General features: G+C 38.7%; 2 protein-coding genes across 3 annotated transcripts in view; one reads left to right on the forward strand and one right to left on the reverse strand.

The window, feature by feature from the left end:
- COG5 (component of oligomeric golgi complex 5) overlaps positions 1-6,728 on the forward strand; it is a 310,758-nt gene extending 304,030 nt beyond the window's left edge. The window contains exon 22 of the mRNA XM_019745323.2: positions 5,982-6,728. Coding sequence (XP_019600882.1) covers positions 5,982-6,099 — 118 coding nt within the window. The 3' untranslated portion in view covers positions 6,100-6,728. The remainder of the gene's footprint in view (positions 1-5,981) is intronic.
- Positions 6,729-6,961: 233 nt separating this feature from the next.
- HBP1 (HMG-box transcription factor 1) overlaps positions 6,962-26,274 on the reverse strand; it is a 30,204-nt gene continuing 10,891 nt past the window's right edge. For both annotated transcript variants that reach the window (XM_019745324.2, XM_019745326.2), the window contains exons 3-11: positions 25,112-25,340; positions 22,122-22,260; positions 21,642-21,753; positions 21,438-21,550; positions 18,979-19,135; positions 18,157-18,301; positions 11,494-11,811; positions 9,152-9,293; positions 6,962-8,048 (exon numbers count right to left, since the gene is read on the reverse strand). In XM_019745324.2, coding sequence (XP_019600883.1) covers positions 8,031-8,048; positions 9,152-9,293; positions 11,494-11,811; positions 18,157-18,301; positions 18,979-19,135; positions 21,438-21,550; positions 21,642-21,753; positions 22,122-22,260; positions 25,112-25,340 — 1,373 coding nt within the window. In that variant the 3' untranslated portion in view covers positions 6,962-8,030. The remainder of the gene's footprint in view (positions 8,049-9,151; positions 9,294-11,493; positions 11,812-18,156; positions 18,302-18,978; positions 19,136-21,437; positions 21,551-21,641; positions 21,754-22,121; positions 22,261-25,111; positions 25,341-26,274) is intronic.

Genomic DNA, 26,274 nt, shown 5'->3' on the forward strand with positions numbered 1-26,274 from the left:
ATTTCATCAGCAATGCTGTTGCTGAGCCTATATTTAGTAACTGAAAATCGTGCTAAGAAATAGTGTTGTGCTTTTTAAATAAGGCCTATCCATCATTCCACATATCAGAGCCTTCATCCTCTGAGCAGGAAATCGAGCCCCCCCCCCCCCCCAGGAGATTCCAGCCACCTCAGTCCTGGTGCAGCCCAGGTCGTGGGCAGCGGGGAGGGGATTCGTCCTAGAGAATGTTCTCTCTCATCTTTCTGCATAATTAACCTTGTCCCCACATACTGAGGATGGCAGGGGGAGGGGGGGATTTCTTTCCCCTTAGATAAGCCCAGGGTAAGTATTGCTCTTTAAATGTCAGTACATTTGTTTTAGCTTTTGGGAAAACCTTGTTATATACTCATCTGTTCCTCCCAGCACAATATTAGGTTGTTATTAAGTAGGGCAAACCGAGGAGCGTGTGGCCACTGCTGCTGAATAACTGGCAAACGATGAACTCTTCTGCCCGCCTTTTTATTTCCTTTTGACACCAGATGTTTCTCTACAGCTTGAATGGATACTTGTCAAGTTAATTTTAAAATCAGAGTAATCACTGAGTCATGGAGCCAGTGGTGTAAGTTGGGGGTTGTACGTCCTCTGTGCCCAGCAGGCAGGTACCAGACGTGTGTGCCCTCAGGTGCGGAGGCTGCAGCCTGTGCGCAACTGTAAATGTTGAATGTGCTTTCAGTAAAGAGGAAGACTGAGTTTTAGATGCAAAGATTTCTCAAGCTCCGCAGAACTGGCAGGATTGGCCTCAAACCCATTGACTCTTGATATTTGCAACAGAGCAACTCTTGTTATTGTGTGCGTTCCTCTTTGCTTTTCCTTAGTCTTAGTAGAACACCTTTATGGTGTCAAAAGTGCATATGTTCTTTGCTTATTTGTATTTCTTATACCATCGTGAGGCAATTCTCAGTGCCAGATGTGTCCTTGGACCCCCTGCCCTCCTGTTCTCTCAGGGCCCCAGCGGGAAGCCATTCCTCACATCCTATCTGTCTGTGAAGCCGCAGGTCCCATGAATGGAGGATGATGTTCAGTCTCTGGGTTTACCTGCCTAGCGAAGGCATGTGCTACACTTTGATGCCCTGTGTGCATACTGGTATTTAATGATGGGCAAAACCCAATTTTGTTCCATAAAAGCCTCTGCTTGGCTAGTTTATATCATGTTGAGCAGTGTTGCCATGTTACCGCAACCCATTCCTCCACTAATTGTTTGCACAATTCCCGTACTAATTTTTTTCAATAAGGGTAACTTTAATAATGTTTATTTTGGTTGCAAACTAGAGTTGGGACTAATTCTTACATAATTCTTGGCCTGGCTTCCAAGAAAGCTGATGTTTTGCTCAAGTAAATGAAGTAATTTAGTAATTGCTTGAAAATCTTGCTCTGATTTGATGTGGGAGGGCAGCTCTAATCTGTTTTTCTTCCAGTAGTTCTGATAGTGTTTTTGATGAATACCAAAAAAACTAACCACTCATTTCTGAATTTTCTTCTACATATTGTATAGTTCATATAATGTCTTACCTTTGTGAATGCAAATGAAATTGCTAAGTTGATTTTTGTCCATTAGATAAAATGGATCTAATCTGTTCACCACAGAACAAGCAGAGTTGCTGAGAACTCCGGTGCACTAATTTCTTAAACTGATAGACATAGACCATTGTCTCAAAGACAGCTGGGGCCCTTGGGGATTTTTCTGGTGTGTAGGAATCTGCAGGACTGGGGTGATAGCCTAGGATGCCATTGCAACTTGAAAAGTGTTACTAAAAGAAGCAAGTTTTTCCTTTTTTTCATAAAGAAATAGCTTCATTAAGGCTCAGCTGTGACATGAACTAAGGCAGCTCACAAAACATTCCCTAAGAGGATTACATTCCATTTCGCATGCCTTTGTGTCTTTGAGGACCCCGATACTCATGTTTCTCCTTTACTTTCTTCTGTATTTTGTCCTCACTTTTTCATTACAGTTCTATCTTCCTGTATTTCTAATTCATTTTTAAAATCATTCATCATGCGTTTGTGAAGCATTTGGTCCTGGGTCTACGTGAATGAACTAAACAGCCCTAACCTTCAAAGTTGTAACCTCATAGGAGGGAAACTTGCCAACGAACAGACTGCCAGCGTCCACTGTTATGTGGTGAAGTGTAAGCGTCTTGCTCAGTTACATGGAGAATGCACAGCCGCCTGAAAGTATGAGGAGGGGTCTTCTGCGTGCTTCATAGTACACATCTGTACCTGGAACAGCTGGCGTTTCAGAGTGCAGGCTTTTCATTCTCTTAACTATACCATGTAGGTGAAGGTGAGCAAACAGGCCCAAATGTGGCCCAAAGCACACCTCGTGGCCCAAAGCACACCTCCGGCTAGTGGGGCGGAGCCTCATACCGCAGCTGTGCTCCTCAAACAAGAGCTGCCAGCCCCACATGTTCCCCATTTAAAGTAGTCGTGCCCTGAGCAGAGCATGAGGCCAGCCTGTAGGGATCCCAGATGTGGGGGTCCTGCTGCGTCAGGGCTGCTGGTGCAAATCGGAGCCCTTCCCACAAATGCGTGTGATTCAGGTGGCTTCAATTCTTTTGTTTGTGCTGCCTGGGGTTTGGAAAGGCTTTATCAGAAAGAGGATATCTGAGCCGGGTCCTAAGGGTACTCCAAGGATAAGGGAGGTACTGAGAAGGGCCTAAGAGGATGTGTCTTGTAACGGTGCGATTTTCAGTGTGGCCAAAGAGCAACAGGCCTTTGCAGCCTGGCCGTGTTAGGCAGACGTCTTTGTTCAGTTGTTCACACATGCGCCTCCCCCACCAGGGGGCACTGGCATTGGCTGGGAGTAACACAGGGTGAAGCTGCTCTGTGCAGTGATTTAACACAAGCGATGGAAACTAATGATTTGAGGACGCTTTTGGGCCACAGCAAACTGTCTAGAACACAGCAGTAAGTGGCACAGACAGGGTGGGGGTGAGGACGAAGCTGGTGATAGGTGGGCTTGTGTTGAGACGTTGTCCTGATGGGCATAGGGCACGGCCGGGGATGCCCCGCAGGCCAGTGGCTCTTGCGATCGCTCGTGTGGCAGGTCCACTAGCGCCGGGCTGAGGTGGCACCAGGGTAACTGCCAGCCCCTGGGCTGCAGCTGTAATCAGGACCCCAAGTGGCAGGACTCAGACAAGCAGAGGGGAGGCGGGCTGGCGTGGAGACGCCGAAGGAGGTGACGGACTTGTAACTGGTGAGATGAAGCATTTATTTAGATAGAGGCCTTTGGGAGCTGTTGGTGTCTTGGTGAAATAGGGAAGGTGGACACAAAAACACTGCCCTATGGGTGGTTTTGTCCCCTACGTTTTTCTTTTTCCTTTGGTTTTTTTTTTTTTTGATAGATTTTATTTTTAGAGCAAGTTTAGCTCACAGAAATTTGAGGTCCAGAGATTTCCTATGCACCCCATCCCCACGCGTGCACAGCCCCCACCAGTGGCCCATTGTAGCAGTCAGTGAACCCACACTGACGTCACTGTCACCCAAAGCCCAGAGTTTACATGACGTTCATTCTTGCTGCCACATATTCATTCTGTGGCTTTGGACTGCCCTGGGTTTCTGACAGGTGAGTTTGAGGGATACCTGGAAGAAATCAGATAAAAATGTGCAGAACACAGGTCGAAACAGAAATCAGGAGGGGGTTCGGGGCTGGAAGAGATGGGGGATTCAGTTATTTCATAGCTGAGACTGTGAAAAGGGATAGTGGAGTCGGAGGGGCAGCACAGAGCGAGCGAGGAGCTGGGCAGACTCCAGCCAGTGTGTTCCTTAGTTAAATGACAGGAATGAACGAACCTGAGCAAGGCTTAGTATTTTCAGTGTTTGGGAGCAAAACCACCAGTTAAGAATTACATGTGAGATGGGACTTGAGATTGTTGTGTGCTGAGTAACTGTGTTAGCTTATATCTTTAGAGAAATGCTCTGATTTCAGAGTTGTGCAACTTTTAAAACAATATGATTAAGACAAAAATTTGTTACACCTGGGAATTAGACCAATAATGAACAATAATCTTCTAACCATTGTTTTTAGCTCCACTTAAACAGATCATCCGGTTCAGACATTGAAAACTTTTTCTACGAAGGGCCGGATACTACCATGTTTCCCCAAAAATAAGACCTAGCCAGACAATCAGCTCTAATGCGTCTTTTGGAGCAAAAATTAATATAAGACCCCATCTTATTTTACTTAAGACCGGGTATAATACAATATATTAATTTTATATTAATATATTTATAGTCATATTAATTATATATATACATTTACATATTAATATATTTATAGTCATATTAATTTTTGCCCCAAAAGACACACTAGAGCTGATTGTCTGGCTAGGTCTTATTTTCGGTGAAACATGGTAAATATTCTAGGCTTGGCCAGCCTTATAGCCTCTGCCTGGACTTTTCAGTTCTGCCACTGCAATGTGAAACCTCCACAACACCACAGAATCATGCGTATGGATGGACGTGGCCTGGGGGCAGTTTGCAAATAACACCGATCTAATTCATGAGGACATCAATCATAACTGGCTGGTATCACATTCCCGTGACTAAATTCAGACTGTCTCCTTATAACATCATTTGCTAAAAATTCAGGCCCAGGAACAGTTTCTTCTATGGGTTCACGTTCTGTCAAATGACAAGGGTATAGTGCATGTACTGGTGTCACGCTGTGCACCAAGGACCCCTCCTTCCACTGCACGAGCTCTGCATAGCACACGCCGCACGTGGCTTGTCAGACGTCTCCTCAAGAGGGAAATGGAAGAAGGAAACTGAGAACCAGCTCAGAGGCCAGAGCCTCTGATTGTTATGAGAGTACAGAGCAGACCCAAAGATGTTTACTTTCACACCTTCACCATAGTAACACTACCAGTATATTTGAAGGCTGTTGGTCACTTAGCTTACGGAACTGGGCAGAGCAGTTCCAGAAATGGGCCACACACACACACACACACACACAAAGTTAAGACAATTTAAGTTTGTGAGCTCATCCTAGAAAAAGTGCTACATACCTCATTGCCGAATATCACCATTACAGTCACCTTTGAAGTACTCCCCTTGGGAGGCTATGCACCAATAACAGCGCCTAGTCCACCTTTCAAAGCAAATTTGGAACTCTCTTTCTGGAATGGCCATCAGAGCTGTCGTCATATTACCCTTGATGTCCTGAATGTCATCAAAATGTCTTCCTTTCAATATTTCCTTTATCTTTGGGTAAAGAAAGAAGTCATTGGGGGCCAGATCAGGTGAGTAGGGAGGGTGTTCCAATAGTTACTTGTTTACTGGCTAAAAACTCCCTCACAGACAGTGGCTTGTGAGCTGGTGCATTGCCGTGATGCAAGAGCCGTGAATTGTTCAGGTCTCACTTTTTCACGCAGCCTTTTCACACTTCCAAATAGTAAACTTGGTTACCTGTCCAGTTGGTACAAATTCATAATGAATAATCCCTCTGATATCAAAAAAGGTTAGCAACATTGTTGCAACGAGTTCACGAACTTGTCTGACTTCATATACCTATATGTGCGTGCATATACAGAGGGTGCCAAAAAATGTGTACATATTTGAAGGAAAAAATTAATACTGTAATACTCAATATATACCAATAAGATGAATACAAGTCACATTTGACTTATGCAATTACAAGAAGTACTCAAAGTGGTTACCACCAGTGTAATTTTAAGTTTTTTCCTTAAATTTTTTGGCACCCTGTTTATATATATGTGGGTTACATATATATGTATATACCAGGGTGCCAAAAAAGTGTATACATGACTTGCATTCTTTGTTATGGTATTACAATTTTAATAATTCTTTCCTTTCTTAAAATGTGTATTTGGCACCGTCTGTATATATACACTATATATATAAATATACTATATAAACTATATAGCATGTTTTATAAGCTGTTTTATTTATGTAATTTTTGACATTACTTTCGTTTTGGTTTTCAGGGGAGCCCTGGAAGCTTATGTCCAGTCAGTAAGAAGTAGAGAAGGCAAAGAATTTGCACCAGTTTATCCCGTGATGGTTCAGCTGCTTCAGAAAGCTACGTCTGCTCTTCAGCAATAACATGAAATATTTTTTCATCTCCGTTTTGCACTAAACCATTCAGGGTTGGCAGTTAAACTAAATACATACTCTAAAAGACAGCTATTATCCACTATTTTAAGAATGTAATTGACTTTTCTGTATTGCTTAGTGATCTTTTTCTGTTTACCTCTTTAGCCCTTTTACTTTAAGTAGCATAAAATGTCAAAAATCATTACCACCTTCAAACTTCAGGGTCCTGATTTTTCCAGGACATCCCACTCTTTTCCTTTCAGGCTTCTCTGAGGCTAAAACTTCTTTCTCATCACCTGAGTCCCCCTGTAGATAACACATAGTAAGTACCCTGCATCCGCCAACCAGCCTTCCTCCTCAGTACATGAGTATGTAGCCCAGTGGTTCCCACATCTGGTTTCACATTAGAATTACTGGTGGAAGCTTTAGAAAAACCCTGATATTGATTTGTACCCCACATTGACACATCTGGGGATAGGAGCCAGGCATTAGGATTTTTAAAAAACATCCCCAAGTGTTTGCAATATGTAACCAAGTTTGGGAACCACTGGCATAGCCCAAGGCAAAGATGTAGGGCTAAATGTTTAAATGTCATACTGTAGCTGTAATAAAGATAGAGCAAAAGAAGTGTCTTTATACCTTGTGTGTCATTTTATTTAAAAGACTTTGGGGCTGCCAAATTAAAAAAAAACCATCTTTGCTCTACAAAGATTTTTATAAATAGTAGACAATCTGTTTTTTCTATTGCCCTTGTTCTGTTAACATCTTTAATGCTTTAAAATCCCATGAGCAACTTAATTATTTTCCATCCCCTAAACCTGTTATTCTGACATCTCATGCATAAAGTTCAGTCAAGATCAATCAGCAGAAGTCAAAGATAAACAATTTTTTTCATTTTATTTGAAATAATATACAAGAATATAGTGTGCAAAATTTAGGGGCAACATCATGAAGAAGTGTGATGAACTGAAATCAATTTTACAGCTGTGATTCCTAACCAGAAATACCATGTGGTTAAGTAACATGAAAAGCCATGATTGTAGCTCAGAGCAAAAGCAGCTGTATTGCCAATGTATTTGCTCTAATTTTTGACAGTTGGAGGAAAAGTAAAGTGCGAGTGTTGCACTGCAGTAAGTGCAAAGTCTGCCCCCACCATAAAGATACGATGACAAAATAAGATACTTAGGATATGTGGCTGAGGAGATACAGAACACAGTTTAAAAATACAACGTTGTCAACTGTTAACAGCACCCTGATGGCGACTGCGTCCCAGGGCCATGAACTGGTGGCCTGGGCCACGTCTCCACTGGACGGTGGGTGGTGCTGCCACCTGGTGCATGAAGCCAGTGTGCTCGGGTAACTGCAGCAGGTGGCTCTCCTGCTGGACGCTGACACCAGCCACCCGCCAAGGTCCCAGAGCCCTTGGCACTGGCCAGAAGGAGCGCCTGTGTTTGGCACAGATGCTGAGCCACGTGATGGTTGCTCAAGGAAAGGCCAACCCCAGCTTCTGTTTCATTCCATCATGTGTACAATACAGATTAATAAGCAGTAAGGAGCCGATGTATGAACAGCAGTTACATATTTTTAAATTCCCCTTTTGTACAATTTAAAATAAAACATGTATACACTTCTCCGCTTTCTACTGTACTTTAGCACCACAGGATATCAATTTTCAAGCCTATATTACCTGATAGACATATATGAAGTTTGGAAGAAAAATAAGGCAATTTGGTTTACAATGTTGATAGTTTTAGCTTACTTAATGCTCTAATGGAGAAAGCACATCCTCACTCTTATTATTAAATCATTTCGAGACTCAAGGCTATCAGTATCTTATGGTCACACGAATTCAGGACAAATGGTGAGACCTTGATCTTCTTAGGTCTTTCCACCCCCAGTCAGTGTCTATGCAAATGCAGACTTCACATCAGCATCCTGGTTCAATGCTGTTGTGAGCCCTGAGGAGATAAAAAGAAAAAACAACTCAGTGAATGTTTACAAATCAACAGATAGTAATTCTACAAATGGAAGCTAAGATGGATATTTATAAACTTAAAAATCACTTCCTCAAAGTGGGGATTTAAAAAAATTTGCTAATATTTGATGACTTAAGCATCTAGAAAATTTATAAAAATGATAAGAGAGATCAAGTAGGATTCAAAGGGGATCCAGGCAAAGTCCTACATGGAATCCTAAGGTAATAAAGAACGTCTAAAAAACCCAGTTCAGCCATCCTCTTAGATTGCAATCTGACCACTATTCCTTTAAAATAAATTCTTGAAAAATGTAAATAGATGTGAACTGCACGTTACTATAAAGAAAGAGGCACAAAGACACAATCACAGACACCTCTGCTAACCCTACTGTAGATGTCTTCCCTTCATCTTCAGATAGTTCAAACTGAGCTCATTCTGTTCTATCATGTGACTTTCCTTGTAATTAATCTAAAAACAACTTGAAGGACGCTAGTCTAGTCATGGAGAAGTTCTAAGAATCACATCTACCCAAGACAGCATCGTCATGGTGCAAACTTGACCAGTCTTCCCGGGCGTTTCGATTTCTTCTCCTTCCTCAGGATTGTAATTCAGAAATTCTGGGCAACGTCAGAAGCCCCCAAGAAGGCTGGTTAGCAAACCTCCCCCATGCCTCTAATATCTGTACTGCCCCTCACCAATTAGGAAAAGGCTGTTGAGACATACCACCCCAATAGAAATAATTTCTACTGTGATATTGAGTTAGCAACACCCATTTTTCAATCCAACTAGAAATACTACATTGCAGTTATTTTTCCACCTCAGCATTTCCTGACCAACATGCTTCCTAAGCAGGCCTGCAACTTGTACTTCTCATGGGAAAGGAGTCAATGGCACTGACTGATGTCAAGAAAGGCGGCCTGCCTGCCTGACGAGACGGTGTGAGAACACGATTAGGTAGGTGCTGAGGTGTAAAACTGCTGAGAATACCATCAACACAGCTTTTAAAGGCTAGACAACTGCTCTGTGTGAGCACAGTTCTGGGGGAAAGTCAAGGTAATTTTAAGCAACTGCTTGTTGAAACATACTGAATTGGTTCTTTTCCTTTTCCAACAGTCAGGATTTAAACGTTTCTGTTCTTCAGCCAAAGCCTTTGCTTCTAATGTATACATCCTCCTCTCTTCATTCTTCATTTTCTTCCACCTGTCACCAAGGATCACACTTATGGCTCTGTAAAAGAAATATTTACACAATGCTGAAGGCAAGAGTTGTTCATAAAACTCATGTCAAGTGCTGCTACTTCAGGAAGAAATATAAAATTAAAAGACAAAAATCTTGTCCAACATAGAGGAGGGAAAAGGTCAAGACCATCGTAGTCATTTCCAGTAAAATCTCAAGTCATGAGGTCCATTCATCACAATCTCAGCAATTAGTCTCCTGGAATAGTGCCAATATTTCCAAATGCCAAAGGACATCTAAAATGGCTACAAAATGGATGTTCTACAAAGTTTAAAGAGAAAAATTACTATTTCAAAGAAATGGTTTAAATGACCATTGGCTCTCTCCCGGTCCAGGGTTTACGACATTAAGGCAGACAACAGTCAACGTTAGCAGGATACAGTACTGACCCACATAAAAAGCTATTCTTACTTTCTATCTGTGCCCATAACCTGTCAAATAAGTATGATAAAAGTCTTTTCTCAGTCATGCAATCATTAGTGAAAATGTGGTGACATTAACTATGCACATCTTACTGTTTCCCTCTTAAAACAACTCCAGATAAACATCAGGCCATATTTGTACTATCCCTAGAGGAAACTGGATAAACTCAAAAGGCAGGAAGTCAAACTGTGAAGACATCATGATAGAAATCTGAAGGTATTTCCTATTTATGTTTGTTAACCTGTCCCAAACCTACTAAATAGTCTTATCCAGGACACGTACACATAAACCATTTTCCTTCTATGAAGAGCTTTTAACTATTAATTTCACGATACTTTCAAGACAATTTCAAAACAAAAGATCCTGAAATGAGTGCATGAAGTATAAGTAAGTGACTTTCCGGTAACTGACGGGACACTAGAGAAGCATCTGAGCTTTAAAGGAACAGTAACCACAGAAGCTCTATTACTTAAAAAGAAATTAAATGTTTAGTAAACACATTTTTTAATCCAATGACTTGATGCAATTAAACACTGTACTGCATCTTCCTTTGCTAAAATAAAAACCAGTTTTTGTAGTCTCTGGGTTAAAGGTACCACATATTGGTTGACACATTTACCGGAGAAACAAACCAATAAATATTCACATGTGTATGAATACCCCAATCAGTGATGCATTTGACATAAGAAGCTTCTCTTTTTAAAATGTAAACAAAAATTAAACTCATGAGAACAGATTGGTGGTTACTAGATGCGGGAGATGAAGGGTGGGATGAAATAGGTGAAGGTGGTCAAAAGGCACAAACTGCATTTACCAGTTGGTCATGGGGATGTGATGTACAGTGAACTGCATATTTGGAGGTTGCTAAGAGAATAGATCTTAAAAGTTCTCATGACAAGAAAAAAACTTTGTAGCTAGTATGGTGATGGATGTTAACTATACTTATTGTCATGATCATTTTGCAATATATATACATATTGAATCATTATTCTATACACCTGCAACTAATATAATGCTATATGTCAATTATATCACAAAATATACACATAATATACATACATGTAAAAATTAAGCTCATGAGACATTCAAACCTGAATTCAAAATTGATTGTTTCGGTGGATAATCATTTGACTTTTCTGACGACATTGTGGGTAAAAGAAATGGAGGTTTTGTTTCTTAGGAGGTTTTGAGTGATTCGTTTTTATACATGGAGAACTTGGTTGGTGTGAGAGGGAATGAGCAGTACAGAACCGCAGAGATGATGTGAGGGCACCGTAACCAGAATAGGAAGGACGTGAGTTCATCTGCATTTCTGGGCTTTACTGAGGACACCTCTAGGTGGAGTCTTGACAAAGCTGGCAGTTATTACAAATTGCTAATGTCTGCATATGCCATAGTGTGACGGCTGTAAAATCAGTACATCCTTGAGATCTGACACAAGAAAGTGCTAGGCTTCTGTATAAAGCTTTCCTATGAAGACGGAACTGTCAGCTGTCAACAACTGTGTCTGTCCTCTAACAGGCAAATGACATTTAGTACTATTTTAGAAGGCAGATCCTTACCCCTTAGTAATCTAATTATCTACGTAGGTATTATAAAATTATTACACATAACCCTAAAAATTCCACTTAAACTTTTTACTTTCAAGTCAACCTAAGAAAATGGAATTCAATAATAAAAGCTACTGAACATTAAGTTTAACTGTCCCAGTTGCTGTGAACTGCACTGAAGTGTTAATTATTACAATCAGAATCACCACTATTTTTACCTGTTATCTTTCCCTGGATACATCTGAGTATATTCAACTCTGTATTTTTTGGCAAAAAGCATGAAGGCATTCATTGGTCTTTTGCACTTGTTAGGAGAAGTGGCACTCACAGTCCCTGAGCTGTGGGTTTTGACGGCTTTCGCATACAGAGAATTGGATGAGAGCTGTGATGGTCCAGGGGAGCCACAGTTTTTACTGAATCCAGATCTTGCAAAGTCTTGACCGCCGGGTCCTCCGCACGACAGAGACGCACGGCGCTGACGAGCCATACTACTTAGCACGTAGACTGCAGAAGAATCCATAGGCGTGAAGTCATAGCTTAAAAAAAATTATAACATGGTTTTAATTCAACTTAATTATCTGTTTTGTAAAAACCGGATTTAAAAAAAATCTTTAATGTATGATAGGAAATTTCAATGTATTTCCCCTATGTAATGTTACCAAAACTACTTAAACAACTTCACCACTGACAATTACTTGTAAGATGAAAGCTTATGGATACACTGACTAAAATTGTTTTTTTCAATCTGTGGAGAACACAAAAGTTTCAAAACAAAAGACTTCAAGCACCCCACCCCCAAAGGAGTCTGTTGTAACCCACATACTTCACTCATACTAGTCTCTCCAGATCCCACACCCCCATGTAGTCTTACTTTAGATTTACTTTTTGACAAATTTTATAATCTGACTTCTTGGCCTACAGAAGCCTAAAACTAGAAAATTAAAATGGAGCGGCATGCATACACCAGGCCTGCAGACTAATGACTACAGATGACAAACTGCTGGGGAAGGTGGTCAGAAGCAGTTCAGTGCAGCTAAAGGCACTTGAAAGGGCAGAGTAATCTGGGCCACCATCTGTTAGATACAGTCATACACAGAAGGTGCCAAAGAAATGTATACGCATTTTAAGAAAGGAAAGAAACGGGGCGGCGGTTGGCTCAGTTGTCAGAGCGCAGCGCTCATAACACCAGGGTCGCCAGTTCAATCCCCACATGGGCCAGTGAGCTGCGCCCCCCAACAACTAGACTGAAAAAACGCCAACTTGGAGCTGATGGGTCCTGGGAAAACACACTGTTCCTCAATATTCCCCAATAAAAACATTTAAAAAAATAAAGGAAAAAACTGTATTAAAATTGTAATACTCAATATATATACTGATAACAAAAGATGAATACAAGTTATGTGTATACATTTTTTGGCACCCCCAGTATCAGTCTCCCCAAAAGGCCATCCATCTGTTATAACATAGCCTAATAACTTAGAAAGTAAAAACCCACATCGACCAGGACTGGCCAGACTTTGGTACATTCAGTTTATACAGGCACGGAAACTCTTTCTTCAGATCATCTCTTATCTCAACAAGCTTGCTTGGAGGGTATCGTTACTGTCTCTTTCACGTGAAGGAACAAGCTAAGAAAGATGAAGTCCTACCGCCCAAGGCCACACAGCTACTAGATCTAAACCCAGGTCCGTCTGTGCCCCCCAAAGCCCAGGTTTCCTCACCAACACCATGGTGCTTTCTCTGCATTGACACTGGCTAACCTCAATTGAACAAATAATATTAACTGAAAGCATCAGCTGAAAATTAGAGTCAATGTAGACCACAGTCTAAAGATACACCTGTGAGAAGAATTCTCTCTTGTTCCAACTGTGTTAACTCCTTCTGCTTCTACTTTTTATCTTAGCAGAAAACCTTGTATTCATTTTTTTTATTCTAAACCCAACTCCTACTTCTCTCCCTGAAACTGAAATTCTGGTAACACATCAAAACAGGTTCATATTAGCTATAGGAATAGAGTCTGCCTAAGGGAATGCATATGAGGTTGAGTTATTCGATCTAGAGCGAGCTAAATGAATGAGGTCCATGCCATTAATGGCACGTAGTAAAAATGAATTCGACCAATTATCAATCACACAATGGCTGTTTTTTAAGGGTATTACATGAAATAAATGTACTTAAAGTATGACTCCAAAATCATCTAATGAATGCATAGCAATCAGTATTATGTCAGAGAAACACTACCATAAGCTACTTCCAAATATAACTTAGAAAAACAGCAAACTTAAGCATTATGAATAAATCTGACACAAATTAATCTCTACTGGGGCAAATATTTAATTACAATGTAAAATATCAAAATATTTCATATAGGGTAAGACAACATGGATGGACCTTGAGGGTATTATGCCAAGTGAGATAAATGCGACAGAGAAAGACAAATACTCTATCATGTAATATGTGGAATCTAACAAAACCAAACTCATAAAAATGGGAATGGCGGTTACCTAATGGGGGTTAGGGGGATGGGAGAGATGATGTTTAAGGGTACAAACTTGCAATGAGTAATATGTAAGCCCTAGAGAGCTACTGCACAGTGTAGTGAATAGACAATACTGTACTATAATCATCTAACTTGCGAAGAGACTAGAACTTAATAATTACAACCACTAAAGGGATGATAATTATGTAACATGACAGAGGTGCTAATTATCCTTACAATGGCAATCTTATTACAGTATATAAAGGTATCAAATTAACATGTGGTACACCTTAAATTTATACAGCGCTATATGTCAAATATATTTCAATTAAATTTTTTTAAATAGAGTAAGCTAACTACTGAAGTTTGAAAACTCTACCATCTAGTGGCAAAAATGTAACCATCACCTATTTCCAGTATGGATACAATTTAAAGCAGTTTGAAATATTCAGTCGCAGATTTCTGCATTTTGACATAACTGCAGCATAAAATATTACAAAGAATACCTGAAAAAATAACCTTTTGCTATACTACCTCACTGTCAGTTTCTTCATTATCTGTAGTTCCTGAAATGTGCCTTGTTTCACACCTCTGCTTTCTGTACATGCCATTCCTTAAGCTTAAAATGTCCTTTCTGACCTTCATTGTCTAATTATTACTCTTAGAGAAAGACTCCGTAATAGTGGAGTATCTACTGACAATGTTATACATATATTAATTCACTTACTCCTCCCTTCAATATTATCCTCCTCTTACAGATTTTTAAAGAGCCAGAGAAAAATTAACTTACCCAGCTTCCATAGCAATCTATTGCAGAGGCAGGATTTGAACCCAGGCAGTCCAGCTCCAGACCTCAGGTTCCTACCAGACTACACTGCCTCCATACGTGCACATGTACCAATCCATTTCCTTCTCTAGGCTGGAAACGAAGAGCCAGGCCCATGTCTTAACTGATTTTAATCCCCAATGTTTGGCACATACAAAGCTCTCAAATGTTTGATGGGTAACCGAGAGGGTAAAATAAGTATTTTTGCAAAACATAATGATGCAAAATTATAATTGGGTTCAAATCCCACCTCTGCCACTTACAAGTAACATGACCTTGGGCAAGTTAAACCACCCAGCCTCAGTCTATATTCTGTAAAATGAAGAGAATACATGCTGTGCAATGTTGCATAGCTGCAAGAACAATGCATGTATGAAAACGCTTAGGGCAGAAGCTGGCACATAGCTCCAAGTCTCGAATGGGCTTCTTCAAATCATGCTCGCACTTGGAAGCTTCCTTTCCACAGGAGAGCCAGCACTACGTCTAAGAGCTCATCAGTTTATTGCTTATTTCCGGTCCTTAACTAGCTAGAATCTACTCAATGTCTTCCCTGTATAGCTTGCCCCAAGTCCCCCAAGTGGACAAGGGAATTTATTCTGCGGTTCCCAGTTCCTTCCTAAACTAAGTATTTCTTCTTTCTGCCTTTCTTTCCCTTCTTGCCCTCCTTGTATCACGCAGCGTCTCCCCCTTAAGCAAGCCATAATCTAACCCATAATGAAAATTTAAGTCAACTTCACGTTGCTCAACTTGTTCATGGTTTCTCCTGGATGAAACCACCCATTTGCACTCCTTTATGGGGAAGGGAAAAGAGGGGTGCTGCTGTCACTCCACAAGAAAGACCAGTGCAAAGGTCATCATAAGAGTGATTACTACTCAGTAGGACCAAGCAATGAGAACTTGCCATCTTGGAAAAATAGGAATTAGGTAGCCAAGTGTTCCTTTTGCTTTAAAAGACAATCTTGTGCACTACGCAATCCCTGATATTACATATATATATAAAGCATACAAATAAATGAAGGAACCCAAAACCTAAATTAAGAAACAGAATATTTCTAACATCATCAAAATTCCACATTTGCCAACCCCCCAGAGATAACTAGTCTCCTAAATGTTTATCATTCTCTTACTTTTTCAATAATTTTATTATAAAAATAATGCATTATTCATAAACACAACACATACATACTATAGCAGCATTAATTATGGTAATGTCAATTTATTAACATGTGATACATAATGTTTCGCTGTGCTGAAAAGGTATAATAGGCCTGACTGCTATCTTTTCAAAGGTTTACAAGGTTGGCCCTTAATTAGCATCTGAAAACTTGGATTTCGGGAAGGTTCCCATGATTCCCACAACTGAGAACAGTGGACCAGTTCCTGAAACTGTATACAAACAATATGGTTTACCCTGAACACCTGCTTTCCTTTTGGAAGTTTGGAATGTTGGTAAGTGCCAGCCTGAGGCAGCCTATATGACCAGCTCTCGGTAAAAAACCTGCTCAGTGTCTAACGAGATAGACACTTGGTAGATAACATTTCATACAGGTCATAACTCACTCCTAATGGATATAGGTTATGTCCTGTGTGACTCCACTGGGAGAGGACTCCTGGAAGCCTAGCTTCTCCCAGACTTCACCCATGCCTTTCCTTTTCCTGATTTTGCTTTGTATCCTTTCACTGTAAGAAATCCGAGCTGTGAGTGTAACTATATATTGAATCCGAGCCCTCCTAGTGAAGACCTCCAGCGTAACTGTGTGGTATGTATTATATATATTATATACTGTATAGTGCAAATATATTTATAATTTTATTACATATATTTCCAAAGAATATGATTCCATAAAAAATGGAATCACTGTGTATATTTCTGAGACTGATTTTTATTAAACATTATTTCTAAAGTTGATCCATGTTTTAAAATGTACAGCTAAGGTTCATTCATTTTCCACTTAACATAGCTATGACCTTATTTACACATCTCCCAACTCATGCCCACAAGGGTACATTATAGAGGAATGGAATTGCTGAGATTCAGTGTTCTTATAAGGCCAAACTGTCTTCCAAAATTTTGTTTACACTCTCACCAAAACAAAGGAGCTACCACTGATCTGTATCCTAAGAATACTTAGTATCAGAACTTAAAATTTTGTCTCATTTTCTAATTTTCCGAGGAAAAGTGTGTATGAGCGATACAATCAAGCAGCATTTAGACTGCAATGTTGCAGTTGTTATTAAGCATATGGCCTGTGTTTTTAAGCAAGCAAACAATAAGCATTTATTTTTCAAGTAATGCAATGTTTCCTTAGGAAGGGAAAGGGGCCTTTCACTAGGAATCCAGAGGCCTGAATTCCAGCTTCTGCTCTGCTTCTCGGTGACCCTCTCTCACTTTCCCCCTTTCTTGTTTCCCTTTTTGTCTCAATTTTTTTAACTTCTTAATTACAACTGACATACATACAATATTAGTTTCAGGTGTACAACACAGTGATTAGACATTTATGTAATTTACGAAGTGATCACCCCAATAAATCTAGTACCCATCTGACCCCATACATAATTACTATATTACTGACAATTATATTCCCTATGCTGTACTTTACATCCCCATGATTACTGTGCAACAATCAATTTGTACTTCTTAATCCCTTCACCTTTTTCACTTATCCCCCAACCCCCTTCCCATCTGGCAACCATCAAAATGTTCTCTGTATCTATGAGTTTGTGGCTTGTCTTTTTACAAATATATTAACCTTATATTTTATTGTGTTAATTGAATGAAAGAAAATCTAGTCCCCAGCAGGAACTCTTGAGAATTCTCTACCTAATGCCTGTGGAATTGATAATTAGCTTAAAGAATGAGTCTTAAAATCCCAGATATTTACATACAGACTTTCTCTGGGTACCTCCTGGGAGTAGGGTGGCCAATTGTCCGTTTGCCCAGGACTGACAGGTTTCTAGGGATGCTGGACTTTCAGTGCTGGAACCAGAGAAATTCTATGCAAACTGAGACAGTTGGTCAACCTTCTTGAGGGTCCTATTGTGCCACTTAACAGCAACATGATCACAGGAAAAATCACTTCCCTCTTAAGTCTTTATAAATCTCAAATTTCCGCTATATTTGCTATTTGTTAAACCATGCAACTAATGCCCTTGGTCAAAATGAGTATTAAACAAAGACAGTTAACTAAAGAGAAAAAGATATAATTAACTACAAAAATATTAAGAGACTTATGGACTGGTTAAAAATAACTGGCCAGATATAACAATTTTTTTTTAAACTATCAAAGCCGATCTATTAAATTCTTGATCATGTAACCTGTTGTATTTTTCCTAATCTAATCCTAAATGAACTCACTTTTCCTATATGACTATTCTATGTAAAACCCCATGAGCTGTTGGTTTTACTTTAATTACCTAATATTTTTTTCACTTAATCATGTATATGTACTTCCTCTAAATGGTTCTTTTGTAATTCTCAAATCTTTAAAGGTTTAACCTCTTCAATGTTTGACTTAGCAATCAGTAGGGAGATTAAAGGTAAACTTCGGCAGATAAAGAAAACTGACCCAGTATTACCTTTTAAATGTATCAAAAACACCTGAATCATCAAAATTAATGGCATCGGGGTGTCCAGGAGGTAGACATACATCACCAACATGAATCTCACAACACGGAATGCCATGCTGTACCACGGTCAAGCTTGGATAAAACGATGACCAACCTATAGTTAAATCAAATAAAAGCTGCATCAAGGATGGGGATTGACAGAAAGCACCCTATTATATGACAGATATATCATTTCTGAATCTTAAAAAAGAAAGCTTTTTAAAGTAAGTCCCAAGACATTTTCTAACACAAGTCATGGATCTTTGCCATAAAGCCAAGTACTTTAAGCAACGCAAAAGCCTTCCGAAGCGTAGTTTAATTCAACATTAATAGAGGCTATCAGCACTTCCATCTTCTACAAGATAGTGAGTGATAAATGATGATGAGTGAGACCATGAAATACTCTCTGAATTATCATGTTTAACATGGTGGTATTGTAATAGGCTCTGAAGAGTGATTCAGGTATATAATAGTATAATTGGTAACCCTAAACCAAAATGCAATTACTAGAATACTCCATTCCCCGAACTATATACCAAGGTAAGAGAGCATATTATGTAGTGTGCTGCACGAATCTAAAAGTTTTTCATACCCACAGGAAGCAGAGCTTGGTCTGACTACCATACTATTAAGACACATAGCATATAAGGCATTTCCTATAGTAGTTTTATTTAGTTTGAAATTTTCTCTTCAATTTTTTTTCCTTGATCATCAAAGATTTATGCCACAAGATAAAATTATGGATTTAAGATTTCTTTAAAAAGTTACTACAAATTCAAATTGAAGGCCTACCTTTATTTTTAACATAGAAAGGGTGATCCAGTTTACACTCTACAGTTAGTAAACCATCTTCCACTGTACCAGGATCAAAAGTCAGCTTCAGTACAGACTCCCCAAAGGATATACTTTCTTCATGTGATAACAGTTTTAGACCATCAGAACCATAGCCCTGAAAATACATGTATACAGTGAATGAATTGGCAATGTTCAATTCAACACACAGTGAAATTCCTATTATGTAAGACTTTGTGGAAAAGGCAAAAAATAAACAAGACAGGATCTCTGTCTTTAAGAAGCTTTTATCCAGCAGTGAAGAAAAGCACATATATAAATAACTACAATATAAGGTAGACTGGAAAAGGCATTTTAATTCAAGTGTAAATAATGCTAATGGAGTTTAATAAAGGGAGACATTAATTCCAAGAGAGATTAAGGAGGCTTTCAACTCCCATTTGAACTAGGATTTAAAAGAAGAATGAAATTTTTAGAAGGTAGAACAGGCCTTACACGAGGAGTAGTTTTAACTAACTATGCTTTGGGGAGTGCTGAGTATTTGCTAAAAATACAAGCTGAGTTCAGAGTTGGGGCAATTAAGACTGAAAAGGAGGGGCCAATTAGTAAGTAAAGGGTCTTAGAGACAAAGTGCTTCAACTTTCCTTTGAGAGGGTACTAGGAAGTCAATAAAAGTATTTCTATTAATATGACTGTTCACTTTGAGATAATAATAAAGAATATAGAAATAATATAGAAAAATTTACCTCTAGTATTCAATTTATTTAAAGATATAAGAAGAGACACCCATCAGTCTTGAATTGACAAGTACAGTGGTGGTAGAACTGGGATAAATTTAAATTAAGCATATATTTATTGAGTATTTAGTATATACCAGGCACCAGGCTCTGAAAATACAAGCATTAACAACACATGATGTCTATCCTTAAATTCAAAACAAAGGAGACAGATATGCCAACAGCCAGCTATAGTATCCAAGCATTACACTAGTACATGAACAAAGTAAAGAATGAGAGAGAAAAATGACTGTAAAAAATCTTTAAGGAAATAGAACTGATAACTAAACATGAAGGGATAGTCCACTTCATGGTCTTGAATCTGGCAATCAAGGACACCAATACCTTTAAAAAATGAGGGGAAAAGTAGGCCAGGAAGAGGAAGAAAAAGATGACTCCAATGTTGGCTGTACTAATAAGCTGAGTTTGAACAACGGACTGATATTCATACACAGATGTCTAATACGCACGTGGAAACATGCAAGTAAAGGCTACAGACATCTATTGGTAGATAAGTGAATTACAGAGCCTCCTACTTCTTAGACCTACAAGCCCTCAAAAGTAATCCAATCCCATTTTACAGATCAGGAAGCCAATCCCATTTTACAACACTGTGCCAGATGTTGCAGACATGTCAAACGGAACAAGCAGCAGTCTCTCTAGAAATCAGAATGCCTAGTGGGGTTAACAATCTGCCCAAGGTCAGTCACACAAATAGTTGCTGGAAGAGCTAGAAGAGCACCCAGGTTTCCTGGCCCCAAGTCCAGAATGCTCTCCTCAGACCCCACGGAGGTGGCGCCGACATGATCACAGAAGGAAGTGGCTTAAGTGCAGAGGAGCAGAACCTTGTCTGCCATTCACCATTCTGGGCAGACAAGCCACCAGTCAGAAAGACCGAGATATGAAAGAGAATCAAGGCACTGCCTGCTTCACTGATCAAGAGAAGACAACGTCAGGAATTAAATCACTGTGCCAGATGTTGCAGAGATGTCAAACGGAACAAGCAGCAGTCTCTCTAGAAATCAGAATAAAGCGAGTAAGCTCTGAGAAAACTTTAGTAGAGTGGTAACGGCCATTCAGGCTAAGGCAAACTTCACTATAATGAACAATAACAGCAAGAGGGAGAAACTGAAGGCAGCCATGTCAGGATTAATTTTCTCAAGAAACTCAGTAGGGACAGCAAGATCAAACAGGAATTTTAAACAAGCGTGCTACACATGCCCAATCTCTCTGCCCACAGTGGACTTGGAGAAACACAAGATTTCACAGACAAGGGTGTCAACTGTTTTTATCCTACTACTGCCCACTACTGCTTTTGCTTATCAACTTAGAAAAAGCTGGTGTTTTATGGAGTTACTTAAAAAATAACTTAATGTAAGCAACTCTCCGTTACCCACAGGGGAATTAACCACGTTGTAGATTACCTAAAACAAGTCTTTGGTTCACTGATTGATTCATTCATTTTTAATGCCAGTTTACTTGTCCACCTCTAAGAAAGTACAGTTATACAGGTAAATCTAAAACCTCTCCATCAGGCTAAGCAACAATAAGTAGTCACAAAACCGCTACCTAAACTGTAAGTTGTCACTTAAATATGAAAGTAAATGGAGGATACTCCTGTAGGTGAACAATAAACCTTATGTTTCGCTTTGAAGACTTTAGTTTCGGGAATCCGACCCCAACCTTGTGCGCGCCCATTTGGAGGCGGTCCTCACTGCCACGGGCTTCAGCTCGAGCAAAGTCCTCAGCATCCTGCCACTCCTTCTTGCTTCCCTTATGAAAGCACAGGCGTGTGCCTGCAGTGCAAGCAAAACAAACATGAGATGTGTGACTAGCGTGCTGCACACGCAAGCTGTGAAAAACTCAACTATGGTTTTTTTTTTTTACCTTTCAAAAAACAGTGCCAAGCAGTTGAAGGCCAGGAATTGCACCATCCCAAATCATCATCATCTGAGAGGGAGGACATGCAGAAAATGCCAGATTCTGACTCACTATTTGCCTGTGGAGAAAAACATTGTACACTTTTTTATTTTTAAACATATCTTGTTACTATCTGTCTTTATCTCAGGCCTTCAGGCTTTCTCCTTATTAGGGGATAACTTAATCATTCTAAACTTAGGGAAATACAATGCCTTTGAGAACTGAAGATTTTGAAAAGTTCTAGTTAAATGCATGTTCCCACTTGTAACAAACTCTCCTAGCAGTTCACAGAGCTGTACGCGAAATCGAATCCCGATCACTAGCAGAACAATGAGACACACTTTTGCACCTGTATGTGCCTCAAAAGACGTTCTGAAAGAGGGAAAGTTAATATATTTCAACTGTTGTGCAAACTTTGTCAAAGTTTAATCTCATGACTCAACTCACCCTTTCATGTCGGACTGGTGTTTCCTCCTTCCAGTGATGAGGGAAGGCTGGCTCGCTCTTAGAAGAGGACGACACTGGTGGAGGGCGTGCATAGGAATGTAAGCTTTTGCTAGTAGCTATGATGTGGACAGGAGAGGATCTAAAATAAAGAAGTAGTTTTAACCATAAAGCACAGGTCCTTAAAGTAGATCTTTCCTTTTGATGAAAAACACTTTATATTAGAAATGCCAACGTTATTACATATAAGACACCCATGGAAAACACTAGCAAAGACATAGAGTTTTCATTTAGAATATGCTGTTCCTTAACTTCAACTTCTTACCTAAGCCCTTTTCACACATTTTAAACACTGTTTTTTCCAGATTTGACATTGTATTTTAAATTCTGAATTAGTTTCATTTATTCATTTATTTTTGTATCAACAAGTACATATAAATGTGCATATTTTCATTCATGAAGAATAACCCCTGTGCAGGGCTCCCTATCCACTTTTCTTCTACTTTGAGATATAGTCACTAAGTGTTAATACAAGTGAATCTAGGCTTAATACAGCCAACACTGAACTCTGTATCTACCAACCACCTGTCACCAGTCAGGCACATGAACTACCTTAAGCTAAAATGCTTCAACTTACTATTTCTTGTAGCAGAAAGCAGCCTATTTGCAAATTCTTGTAACTGGACACTATTTCTTGTTTTCTAATACAAATTTTTGGAAAAGCACCTCCACATGAGGACTAGTTATTTTGCCCCAGGTCACCTTAAAAAAAACTTACCCCTTCCTTCCACAGTTTCCCTTCACAAGTCTCTTTACCTGGCAGTGCTCCCTTTAAGAGTACTTAGGCTCCCAAGGACATACTAAGATCTTTCCCCGCAAACAGATCAGCTATTCCCAGGAGCAGTAACAGTAAGAAGCAAGCCCATAAAGGATGACCAGGAACATGTGTTGACATGGGAAGTGTGAAAACAGCAGAGGAAGACTGCAAGGTCTGGGGGTAGATCTGTCTGAAGGTCCCAAACCAGGACCAATCTGAGATGCCAAATAGGGATTTGGTCCTTAACAGAACAAAGTTTATGCATATCTGTACAAACCCTCTTTTTAAAAAGGGGAAGAGGGCATCTTACTTTCCAATTCTTCCCTTATTCACTGAAATTTTATTAGCCTCTCAATTTTAACTTTATCCTCATTAACATTTTTTCATTATGCCTTTGCAGAAATTATTTTTAAATGATGATTTGTGAAATTTATTTTGCTTTCATGTTCATATCAGTTCTTAAATAAAAACCCCACAATTTCCATGCATTTCACCATGCATTCCAATTTTGGATTTCAAAATACAAATACTAAATGTTTCATCTTTGGTCAACTTCTTCATTATACATTTGGAACTTTATGACGTTATTAGAGAATGACCAAACTGCTAAAAATTCCTTAATTCATCCCTGCCTTTTCCACTAAAAAGAAAATGTGTTTTATCAGTTCTTCTGTTTAACTCTTTAAAAGAGAAGGACCAGTGCAATGTTCTAAAATGTATAAGGGCCTAAATAAATGTTCCGTAAAAATTAACTTATAAACACATGTCTACAACAGTAATACTGGTATCTCCATCCTTCTGTCTATGCAGGGATAATGTAAATGTGACCTTCCTCAAACCCTTGGTACTGTACAGTTAGGACTTCAGACACCCAAAGCTCAATAACTAACATAGTTAACACTCTACAAGAAGTTGCATGAACAGTGTTACAAGGCAGGCAAGACAGCAGAGCATGACTCTTGGTCTTGTTCCCTAGGAAGAAAGGAAACACAGAATATGCTGCAGAGAATAAATTTACATCTTTAGGGAGATAACTCCTTTACTTATGTGTTTATACTGATTTTTTTTCTGAAGGATGTACTCAACTTTCATGAACCATATTTTCATCCTCATGAGTTTGCTGTGAAAAAAGAAAAGAATTATCTCTAAACTAGAAATGGGGAAAAAAGAAAGTCCAATAGTAAAATCAGGGTTTGTGTTTTTAATGTAAAAGAATTTTCAGTTTTTGACTATTAAGATTATAATGAAAACTGGGATATAAAGGAAATAATACTCTGGAAAAGCAAGTTTTCTTTCCTGTGGAAATTTCCATGGAATTAAACTGAAGTTAACTGAAATGAATTTGCTCTAATCAAGACCAATATCCTGCTAAATAGAAGGAAAGCAGCATAATTTAATGGCCCACAAGAAAACTAGTCTTCTAACCTAAAAAATTTATTCTTTAGCAAGGAATTATATTAAGAGCACCACCAAAATTCAGTTATTTCCACATCACCTAGTATGAACTACGGTCTTTTCACCCACATGAGTGTAAATCTGGGCATTTCTCTCCCCTACAAACTATCATATTTATGTCTTTTTACACAGATAATGTCATGATTTTAGGGATAATTAATAAATATTATCTACGCAGGTCTCTAGGAATATTGCTTGAAAGCTTCCATAATTTCACAGCACAACTCATTTTCTTAAACTCTGGTCAGGATATGTGAAACAGTGGTTTTCACCAATGGGAATCTACTTTTATGGGAATCTACATAAATTCAAGATCTAAAGATTAGCAAATGATAGTATTAGCAAACAGGTAAACAACAGGGACACATACAATGGGAGAAAATAAACCTAGACAAAAAGGAACCAAACTCAAGCTTGATAAAAATTTAAAAGTATTTCTTCGTCTCATTTATTTTCTGATGATTTAAAAACATTTACAAATATTTTTCACTCTGCTGTTTTCATATTACTTGTATCTAATCCTCAGAGTGTGAAATCATACTACTGAATAACATAGCTCTTTGATCATCATAGTACAAGGAGCTTATTCTAATGACTTTACTTAAATACTTATGTAAGTAAACCACTCATTAGATGGTTTATAGCATTACTTTTAAAACTGGAGAAAATAGCATTTTGTGGTAATAGAAATTTTCAATAAAAATATAGCCAATGTTCCTACCTGTTGTAAAATGAGCACTGCATAAGTGGACTTTGTGGACTGGTGGCAATATTTGCTAATTCTGTTAGCCAATCCACCTCATTTTCACGGTAAGTATTTTCTGTTATGTCTGAGGTATTTTGGTTCCAAGACGATCTTGGATATTCTTGATGTGAAACATCTGAACTTAGCTGGTATATGGCAGATTGGGTAGGGTCACTTTGCACAGCCTGAAGTTCAGGAAGGTCATCTGCAAATAAGCACACTCAAAATTATAAATAGGAAACTACTAATACAAGGCAATTCTATTAATTACAGTCAGAAGACAAGTCCTCTAATTTAGCTAATTATTTTTGTGAGAAGAAAAGTATAAATCCAAAAGGTTTTCTTGAATGACACAAGTTTCAATTTTAAAAAATGACACCTAGTACATTAAGGGTCAACAGAGCCCGGGAGAAAAGTGTATCCAGTGAATGTAAATGTAGTAATGACCTCACTACCTAAACTATGTCATTACCACAACTGTGCAGACTGGAAAAACAAGCTTTGTGTATTCTGACATTTCCCCCCTGATGTTTTATAGTTCACTTTAGGAGCAATCCACATGCCACTATATACATTTTTACATGAACACATTAATGAAAAAGAAGACATTCTGTGTGTGCATGTATGTACTTATGTTCATATACTTTATTAACCTGCTATACTAGATAACTGCAATAATGAAAACAATTTTCAAAGATAAGACTATAGATCATGTAAGTTTTTAGGTACTATTTATTCATCTTTATATATGGCAAATTATTTTTTACTGAGAAATTCTGAACTCAGTAATATTTATTGGTTATTTTTTCCTGTAAATGTATTCCCAAAAGGTAGTTCATGATAGACTTTCACTCCCCAAGAGAGAAAAGTATAAAAACTACCCAACTACCACTCATGTACACATGAAGGCCATGAATACTATAAGGAATTCTAAAAAATTAAATTCTAAACTATTGAGTAAGAAAAAAGAAATATAAAGAGAGAAAAAGCATCTTGCAGACCTTAAAAAACTCTATGAAACATATACCTACACACACTGTACAGATCCACTGGGTCCCTTCAATATATTAGAAACTCTTCTCGTCTTGGGAGTTCTCCTAAACTGCCACTACAAAGGTACATACACATAAATCCTATTG

This window comes from Rhinolophus sinicus, linkage group LG09 (genome assembly GCF_036562045.2).
Source record: "Rhinolophus sinicus isolate RSC01 linkage group LG09, ASM3656204v1, whole genome shotgun sequence".
Lineage (NCBI taxonomy): Eukaryota > Metazoa > Chordata > Mammalia > Chiroptera > Rhinolophidae > Rhinolophus > Rhinolophus sinicus.